The 10,455-nt window shown below is 44.5% G+C and overlaps 1 protein-coding gene across 1 annotated transcript; it reads left to right on the plus strand.

Moving 5' to 3' along the window:
- Nucleotides 1–4,796: 4,796 nt before the first annotated feature.
- Nucleotides 4,797–10,414, plus strand: LOC118393932 (tubulin beta-3 chain). The gene is made up of 4 exons (XM_052462317.1): nt 4,797–5,023; nt 8,332–8,440; nt 8,639–8,749; nt 9,044–10,414. The coding sequence occupies exons 1-4, from the start codon at nt 4,967–4,969 to the stop codon at nt 10,114–10,116; spliced, it is 1,350 nt and encodes a 449-aa protein (XP_052318277.1). The 5' UTR covers nt 4,797–4,966; the 3' UTR covers nt 10,117–10,414.
- Nucleotides 10,415–10,455: the final 41 nt, after the last annotated feature.

The following is a 10,455-nucleotide window of genomic DNA, read 5'->3' on the forward strand; positions in this document are numbered from 1 at the left end:
ATTTTCATAAAAAAATATTTTGGTCCAGAAGTGTAATTTCAACCTTTTCTCAAGCCACAAGTGATGTTATGTGAGAATTAATTTAGTTCCCTCTGAAATACTGTATGTGTCTCTCTTGTCCATATGAAGGTCCTCAGTGTAACCTGGGCTGACCGTCTGTCTAACTGCCTCCTCTCTCAGACAAGAGGAGAGATCTCTATCGAGGCCTACAGTCCACTGCTCTTTTAAGTCCTCCAAAGAAAGCTTCAATCACTTTGAATATATTATTAAATCATTTTGAAATATAATAATGACTTCCTTTTTCTATTTCAGGTATCAATATATTTGGAGACACTATTTTTAATATAAGAATACAATTCTATACAGCTGTATTAGCCTGGCTGATACAAGACCAGGAAGAGAGGAGGACAGTTTGTTTTGAGCCAGGCTATACAGCTGTATACTTGCTATCATGGGATTGACAAATAATTTTTCAATGTTTTTCAATTTTTCAATGTATTTTAAAATGCATTTATTTTTAGTTAGGCTGCCCTCTGATACACAAGGTCCATTCAACTAGCTGACCCCGGGGTGCTTTTTAATGGAAGGAGACATTTTTAAACTGATGGTGAAAATTAAAAGGTGCTTATGGGCGTCTTAATTAAGTTGGATAATTTTCTGATCCCCGTTTTAAAATCAAAGCCTTTGAACCATAACCTTCACAAATCACTTAGTTCCTTTCCTTCGGGGTGAAATGAAAAGCGTGTTTGTCTGTGAGCTTTCTAGATTTCCTTTGTAATATTGTTTGTCGAATGACTTCAATTGGCAACCAAAGTCAACCAAATCAACCAAAGTCAACCAAATCAACCAAAGTCAACCAAATCAACCAAAGTCAACCAAATCAACCAAATCAACCAAATCAACCAAAGTCAACCAAAGTCAACCAAATCAACCAAATCAAAGTCAACCAAATCAACCAAAGTCAACCAAATCAACCAAAGTCAACCAAATCAACCAAAGTCAACCAAAGTCAACCAAATCAACCAAATCAACCAAAGTCAACCAAATCAACCAAAGTCAACCAAAGTCAACCAAATCAACCAAAGCCATATGCTGTAGGCAAAGATGTGTCAGGAGCCTTCTACCAAATAAACATAAAAGTGGTTGAGCAGCATCGGAGATTGAGAGTGTGCTGATGATACTGTAAGCTTTGGAACTTTGTGGACCCTCTCCACGTGTTAGCCAGTCGTTGTGGGCCCTGGGGTAGGCTGTGTATTTTGGGAGGACTGTGCGCCTGGAATGCACTGTAATAACAGAGGGCTTTCATATCAATTTTTTTTTTGCGGGGGCCCTTTATTAGGCATCAAATAGGAATTCTTGTCACTTCACTGAAGCAATGGGGGGGCTGACGCTCAACTGGTGTCTTCTCCATTAGCTCTGCTACACAAAGCCGCTCTGTTCACATCTTCCACTGCTTTGGCTTGAAGAACCAACATTCTTGCCCTCATTGTTGCAACCTATGGAGGAAGCTTAAACCCCTTCCTGACAAATGAGTCCTATAAATGAAGAATATTTCCTCTTCAAACTCAAATTCATCATAGTGCTTTATAATAGTTTCGGTTTTAGTGTAGTACATGATGAAGTCAATGTGGACATAGTGTAACCTCAGTCATAATATAATAATAATATATGCCATTTGCTTTTATCCAAAGCGACTTACAGTCATGTGTGCATACATTCTACGTATGGGTGGTCCCGGGAATCGAACCCACTACCCTGGCATTACAAAGCGCCATGCTCTACCAACTGTGCTACATGCCCCTTTTGACCTTGGGTGCACTCCAAGTACAGGGATTCTATGCAGGTCTGTGCAGATAAATCAGTACAATGACAGTAGAAGTGCAACATCTCAGGAACCATGTAAAAATGATGGAAGGGTCTACGCAGAAAACTGCTCAGAAAATGTGTATCTGGAACACACCCCTTATGTACGGGTGTCTCTGCATGCACACAGTCACCCTGCCTTGCCTCTGAGGTCACCACATCCAATCAGAGAACATCGATAGAGGCGATTAGACATGTAGGGGTTATGGATGGATGACTGAGGTTGGGGTGAGATGGGTGCAGTAATCATTTAGTGGCTGGCATCCAAATGAGAGCTTGAAATCCTGACAATGACCTGATTGTACAGGCTCCATTGTACGGCTCCATACTGTACGTGTTTTCCCCAAGAAAGTCTGGTCTGAGCCCAATGTCTCCTAGTTACACTGGAATCAAATTAGGTAACCAACATTCTTACTTGCCTGTTGATGTCTTCTGCCTAACCCTGTATAGGTTATATTTTCAACAATGGTCTATACAATCAACTGTACCGTACGTAAGTATGAAACTGTAAACTGTATGATACGACCCCAATCAAAAAAATAGCACAAGTACTTGTTTGAGTTCTGTGCATGGAAGCTTCCATAAAAATCTAACTACAGTATTCTCGTCAGCAACAGGTTCATTTGAAAGTGAGACATTACTGGGAAATGCTGAAATTAGCTGGTATGCTCATTTTTAAAGAGATGTTAGATAAAGGACAGTTTGAAACTCTTAGGGAGACAGAATGTTAGGTATGGGGTCATACCAAGTGCCCAGTTTAATTGTGTTTGTGTGGGTTTCGAAAACTCCACATTCAATCCCTTTCTGAGGTGACAGGTTATTTCAGACGTATTGGTTTACAATTTATTTCCTACCGGACATTCAAAATACATCTCAATAGTGGTTTTGTCATGAATAAGAGAGGTCCTCAGAATCAACCAAACATTAAGTGAGTCTTAAACTCACTTAAGGCCTTTCAAATATGGATACTGTCTCATCAACAGTGCTTCATGATGTGAACTGCCATTTTATAACTGTTGACCAGATAACCCCGTCATCAAGTCCACTGGTGCTGTGTGACTCATCATGGCAATCCTCCTCTCTAACCTTACTGGCATGATGCAGAGTCAGAGAAGGATAGATAAGTTATGAGATGCATGATTTAATCATTTTGAAGGAGGGTTATATGACAGTAGCATCAATTTGATCAGCTGCACCACACTCTGTGCCACTATTGGGCCCCTTTATATCAAACATGTTAGAGAGGCTCTGGCAGTCTTTGACCACTAGATGGCCATATTGGCTTTGAGACGTGGGAGGGGTGGACAAGCAACTCTTGACCAGTGCTGGCAAAACATTTAGCCTCAGTTTTTCTCATTACCCCCAGAATTGTCAGTGCATGGGCCAGTGTTCCACAGACGTGGTCTTGGAGACCCACAGGATGTGGATACTTTTGGGATTAAAGAACAGTAACATAGTCCATGATTCAACTTTCAGCTCTCAAACCCAGTCGGATTCCATACATAATCCCTCTGATCTAGTTTTCCACTCCCTTGTCTATGGCAGTGTGGTCAGTAATGTAATCATTGGTGTTAGTGTGATCTTTAGAGGGACACTATGGTTTATTGATGTTCTAACAGGTGAACACCCCTCTGCTAAAGCAGTTAGCTCAGCTGTATTAGCAGACGAACAGGAAATCAACAGCTATCCCACACTGTGTGGCTGATTAGCGACAGAGGCTCGCTCACATTGTGTAGATCTAGTTGCTAAGCAGCAGTGGTTGGCAGACACTGAGGGGGCAGAGAGGAGGGGGCTGTGGTGGCTGCCTCATACTGGTCTCTGTGCTCAAGAGCAGAGGTTCCTCAGCTGTTGGTTTCACGGCTGTTGGCTTGTCATCCTCTCCACAGGCTCTGTGTGAAGACAAAGCAGGCCCAGACGTCCAAAGAGACGAATGGCCCGTCACAATCGTGTTTCTGGAAATCAGAACACACGGCTACTGGAACAGACACAACTTACAGTGTGAGATGTACTGTATGCATGTACTGTATGCATGTACTGTAGATGTCTCATACACACACGTGCACACAAACAAATAAGTACACAAACAGGACCTGCTTCATAGGCAGACCATCTGTCCATGAGGAGCGCCACTGGAGTCTTCCTCAGAGCACTTAACCACAACTGCTACCTGACTCAGCAATCAATACATATCTCAGCGGGCAGAGACTGCAGAGAGTTGAGGCATAGATAAAACATCCTTGGACCAGACTATTCACTGTATAATGATTGCAGTGTTCATGCTAATAAGGGCCACAGCAAGGTTTTGGTCATCAGTGTTCACTGTGCTCCACTCTTCTTCCTCCCTGAATCTACCGATACTGAATCTTAATGTTTCTGAGATTACAGTTAAGGGACTGACTTTGGGAAAATATATATTTTTCTGTAAGAAATTGTTCATCTCTGTCATTAAGGATATGCAGGTGTGAGTGATCTCCTAGTCTATAGAAAAAATGCACCATGCCACAAGACTATGTGCACACAGAGCAAGAATCAGTCACACTGTTCAGTGTTTAAGATAATTTTCTCTCCTCTCTCATCACCCTGACATCTAACTAAGCTGTGTTGTTGCTTCCACCATGACTCTGGGATTTTTCAAATCTTGGTGGTCGTGTTTGTAGTGGTGGTGGTGGTGTGTGTGTGTGTACATGTGTGTTTCTGACCAGCATCCCTTTGACAGCCACGACTAGCCAAAATCTATTACTGACCCTTACCTTAACCTTCACCAAATGTTAACCAATTCGAAAATTAAATATCGGTTTGCAAGTTTGCAAGTCAGCCGCGTCCCGTTAGTTTTTCCCTGACTCACACACTGGGATGCTCTGTCGCAGGTGTCTGCCATTGGTCAGCGACCGTCTCTCTCCAGGACATAGATGACGTCAGCAATTGGTGTATCATACTACCCGTTTCGCCACACAGCAGACCTGCGCAAGATAAAACCTCTACTCAGCACATACCAATCCCTTTGCTTCCGTGTGCGACTGGGATCAGCGCTCTCTCCGACTCGCCCACAACAGTCAACTCGCCCACATCCACAAGAAGACGAACATAACACACAGAGGACAGGATGAGGGAAATCGTTCACCTTCAAGCCGGCCAGTGTGGCAACCAGATCGGAGCCAAGGTATAAACAAAATAATCTTCCCAACAGCTGACTAGTTTAACCGTTATAATATTTTTACGCAAGTGCCGTTGTGCCATTTTAAAGCATTGTGATAATCTTTTTTTTAAATGTAATGCATTCGTATATATGTAGTTATACCGAAGTTGTGGGGCAGCGGGTTTACTCAGTAACGTTAGGTTAGTTGAATAGTTTGGGATCCCCGCCTGTGTCGCAGATTGCAATAGATGCGTAGTTCGGGTAGATGGAACTAAACTCAGAGACGGGAAAGGAAATGAGGCATTTCACTCGCTCCTTTTTTCTGGGTCATACACAGTCAATAGAGTAAACAGACGTGACCCAGATGCTGTCGCATTGGTGCCTATGGGAGAGCCCACACCTTAACCAGACCGGAACTGTGACCATTTGTTTTAATGGTAAACGGCCAGAGATCCACCATCTTTGGTAAACTGCGAGTGTTGATGCACAGAAAGGCGTGGTGAGACACTGTTGAAAACCACCACGCCCTCGGGTGGACTGCAGGGGGGCCAGACAAAGGCTCGGACTGTTGGGGCTGGTCCCGCTGCGCAAACACTCCACTGAGGGCCGAGCACAGTTTACAGGCCACTGTCACAATGACAAGTATAGCTCTCTTTCTCTAAGCAGCATGCCAGCCCCCAGTAGATGTGGTAGTTGATCGCCTATATAGATAGACATATATGACATGTTTGACTTCGCAGCAAACTGAATGGATCAGTTAATCCAAGTTTTGTTAACGGAGGATCAAATTATGATAACTGGTCCTAAATTACCACTGCAGATAGCCTACAATCACACTGACTAGTGGTTTGGGTTGCTTTCAGGTTTGATGGTCTATGAGACAGTGAGTCTTCAGGAAGGGTATTGCCTAAATGCTGAAAGCGTTTCTGTCTAAACTGTAATGCATTTTTTATGGTCCGTGACTGTGAGGCTGTTTTTTAACCTACAGTTGACAGTTTCTTATTTTGTTGTTGCTCTGTTTTGGATGTTGTATGTGACCATCTAAAACTAAACCGGTCTACAGTTCTTCTTCTCTTTTGTTCTGTTTTGACCATCTGGGAATAGCCTACATTAGTTCACTATGATCTGTGAGTCTCTACTGGAGCTGGTGACGATTTATCCTGGATTTGTTCAACATGGTGGACCATAAATGAAAATAATTTCAGAGTGAAAGACATAGGGGGGCTAATGATACTGTCTCGTCAACCTGATGAGCACATTTATTATTCATAACATGTAAGGCAGCCTTTCCTGAGCCCCAGGTGCCTCTAGTGATTTTGGACAGCTACGTAACCTCCTCATCATAATCAGCCTCATCACCATAATCATCATTACCCAGAACCAAATCTACAACTACAGCATCAGCTGAAACATACTTGTTTGACCACAGCTGAACTAGTGAATGTGTCATGTGTCCACTTTTCTTCACTCCCCTCTGGAGTATTTCACTAGTGACTCAGCTCTTTTGCTGATTCTGACCACCGTTTCTCTAATGGGGCAGTTGTTGGGAAAATGACTTGTTCATAATGCTCAGGTTACTCCCAACAAAGAGAAACCCAGAGAGATGGGGAGGGGGAGAGAATGTGTTGGGAGTGGGACTTTTTGTCATCTGATATACTGCAATGGTGACCTCATTTTGATGCTCAACTATGATATGGCAGTCTTGTCTACTAGCACCACACATCTGCCATTGCTAATGCAGTACACGATGAAGTCAGATAACAACGGAAGAAATCTACACTTTTGCCAGTGTAGCGATCGTAACTGAGAATGAGAGAGCAGAAATTCCCTACATGGTCTTTAGTCATCTAACTCTGTATTTCTCTATCGCTGTCTAGCGGTTTCCCTTTAATCTCTCTGTCTCTCCCTTTTGGATTTATTGTCTGTTTCTTTGTTTGTCCCCTAGAAGAAACATTGCCAGATTAAGTTACAGAGCCATAATTAAGGAACAAGAGGAACTCCTAATTACTGATTTAGATGGCAGGGGACATCTGTTTGGGACAGGATAGATAATTAGAGAACTATGGAGTATCTTCTGCAGAGTAGAGGGAGGGAGTACTTCACCTGGGGAGAGGAAGAGGGACACCATTGTCGGAACTCAGACCTAAAATAGTCTTCATACTGGGTGTGGTGCCCTTGGTCACAGCAGTCTAGACAGCCGGATAGAGGAAAGGTCATTTTTGTCAACACACTGACACCATATGGGATTAATGTCACTCCATCTGGCTGGCTGTTGAGTGACACAGATATGGGATTAACACACTGATACCAATATGGGATTGACATGGGGCTTTTGAGTGACCATTGTTATTGTGCACAGTATCGTGTTGGTGTTTGTCTGCTTTTAGTGAATGCCCAGATGGTGTTTTTTTGCTTAAAGGAGAACAGCACTTTGCAGATAAGGACCTTCTATTGCATAGTAATGAGAAACTGAGATTAGCACAGTAAAATTGACAGCATCTAATCTATGATTTGATATGGCCATTTGGCATCCTCCTTCCAAGTACGTGTCCTGTGTTTGCCCTTGATAGTGATTACTGTGTGGGCCTGCGGGGGTCTGTCTGTGTTCTATTTTAGACTTTCATGGGTCTCTGTCTGTCTCCCTTTGTTTGTCTCTCTGTCAGATAAACACACACACACTGGGCTATATACTCAGTGACAGTATACATATTTGAAGTGATCAAGGGGACTACATTAGGCAGTGTCCTCTTGTCTTTTAACCTAGCAACACACTTTCTGTACGTGTGTGGAGGCATATTTATGTATGTATATGTGTGTGTTGAAGCAGAGAGAGCCTCTCCAGATGGAGTCTGTCCCCTCTGAGAGGGCCTCTACCTCAGTATGATTCTTGTGGCCCTGGGGGAGGGTGGAGACAGCTGGACTAACTGTTGGCTTAAATGGGGTCATGGAGTAGAACCCAGGACGGATGGCAGACAAAGCCTAGATGCCCACTATCCCAACTTACATTGGCCCACAGTTTTTATAATAATAATAATATATGCCATTTAGCAGACGCTTTTATCCAAAGCGACTTACAGTCATGTGTGCATACATTCTACGTATGGGTGGTCCCGGGAATCGAACCCACTACCCTGGCGTTACAAGTGCCATGCTCTACCAACTGAGCTACAGAAGGACCACATTTTTACTAGAGCCCCCCATTAATTCACCTCCAAGTACCCCAGTGATAGTTCAATATGGTCCCGACTATAAATCTGCTGAGAAGTTTCCATCCACTTTGCTTGTATAGCACTATGTTTTACTGGTAATGTTTGTGTCTTTGTGTTCTGCAGTTCTGGGAGGTAATCAGTGATGAACATGGCATCAGCCCTACAGGGAACTATGAGGGCGACTCCCCACTGCAGCTGGAGAGGATCAGTGTCTACTACAATGAGGCCTCATGTGAGTCTGATACTGGAACTAAATACACATCTACACAAGCCCAGAAACAACACAACACTAAAAGCCCGGTTGCTCAATACTTGTAATGACCTAGACTTGAGAATATCCACTTTAATCCTATTGTACTGAACTTGACTGTGATATACAGTAGTATTTATTAGGGCGTTGCAGGTAACATCATCTGCTGTCTCTCCCCAGCCTCTAAGTACGTCCCCAGGGCCATCCTAGTAGACCTGGAGCCAGGAACTATGGACAGTGTTCGCTCTGGGACCTACGGACAACTCTTCAGACCAGACAACTTCATCTTCGGTCAGTATCTGTCTGTCAAACGTGGGTTAAATATGGCCACAGTGCTCAGTGATAGCATTAGTGGAGTGGCTGTTACGGCCTTACCACAATCTTCCATTTACAGTCTCTTCTGTCAATATAACTAACAACATAAATAGTTTGATGTAATATTTCCATTAAAGACATTTGCTTTTATTTACTTACATTAAATGCTCCCAAATGTCATTAAAACATTATGTACATGTGTAGCTCCTGTACAAATGCAATGTTGATAACTGCTGAAGCTCTATCTTGAAGTGTGTTGTTGCCCTATAGGTCAGAGTGGAGCTGGTAACAACTGGGCCAAGGGCCACTACACAGAGGGAGCAGAGCTGGTGGACTCAGTACTGGACGTAGTCAGAAAGGAATGTGAGAACTGTGACTGTCTTCAGGGCTTCCAGCTCACCCACTCCCTCGGAGGGGGCACAGGCTCTGGCATGGGGACCCTGCTCATCAGCAAGATCCGGGAAGAGTACCCTGACCGCATCATGAACACCTTCAGTGTGGTGCCCTCCCCTAAAGTATCAGACACAGTGGTGGAGCCCTACAATGCCACCCTGTCCATCCATCAGCTGCTGGAGAACACAGACGAAACCTACTGCATTGACAACGAGGCGCTTTATGACATCTGCTTCCGCACGCTCAAGCTCCCGACGCCCACCTACGGAGACCTCAACCACCTGGTGTCGGCCACCATGAGCGGTGTTACTACCTCCTTCCGCTTCCCCGGCCAGCTCAATGCTGACCTCCGCAAACTGGCTGTCAACATGGTGCCCTTCCCCCGTCTGCACTTCTTCATGCCTGGCTTCGCCCCCCTCACGGCGCGTGGCAGTGCGTGCTACAATGCACTGTCTGTGCCTGAGCTCACCCAGCAGTTGTTTGACGCCAAGAACATGATGGCCGCTTGCGACCCGCGTCACGGACGCTACCTGACCGTGGCCATGGTGTTCCGAGGTCAGATGTCCATGAAGGAGGTGGACGAACAGATGTTGGCCATCCAGAGTAAGAACAGCAGCTACTTCGTCGAATGGATCCCCAACAACGTCAAAGTGGCCGTCTGTAACATCCCGCCCCGCGGTCTCAAGATGTCCGCCACCTTCATCGGGAACAACACGGCCATCCAGGAGCTATTCAAACGCATCTCTGAGCAGTTCACCGCCATGTTTCGCCGCAAGGCGTTCCTGCACTGGTACACCGGAGAGGGCATGGACGAGATGGAGTTCACCGAGGCAGAGAGCAACATGAACGACCTGGTGTCAGAGTACCAGCAGTACCAGGACGCTACAACCGAGGAGGAGGGAGAGATGTATGAAGACGATGAGGAAGAGTCAGAGAGCCAGGCCCGGTGAACACCTTGGAAGAAGAGCCAAGCTTGTATAAACCCAGCTGACAAGAGCTTTGTCTATGTGTAGCAGGGTTATTATCTGCCTCATGTACACTGTACTGTATAACCCTCCCTCCTATACCCCTCCCTGCTCTCACTGTCTTTGCTAACTGTTAGCCCCACCTCCCTTAGCCCTCTGACCAACTCATGGCCTCCTGTTGATAAAAACCTCCAGACCACTAAGTTGAATGGGTGAAATAAAGTGTCTCATAAACTGATGACGAATAGCCCTTAATTTCTTATAATAAACATGTTCAAGCCTACTTTTTAATTAGCTTTTTCTGACTTGTTTTGGGATATTAAA

Source organism: Oncorhynchus keta, chromosome 14, assembly GCF_023373465.1.
Source record: "Oncorhynchus keta strain PuntledgeMale-10-30-2019 chromosome 14, Oket_V2, whole genome shotgun sequence".
In the NCBI taxonomy this organism is placed as follows: Eukaryota; Metazoa; Chordata; class Actinopteri; order Salmoniformes; family Salmonidae; genus Oncorhynchus; species Oncorhynchus keta.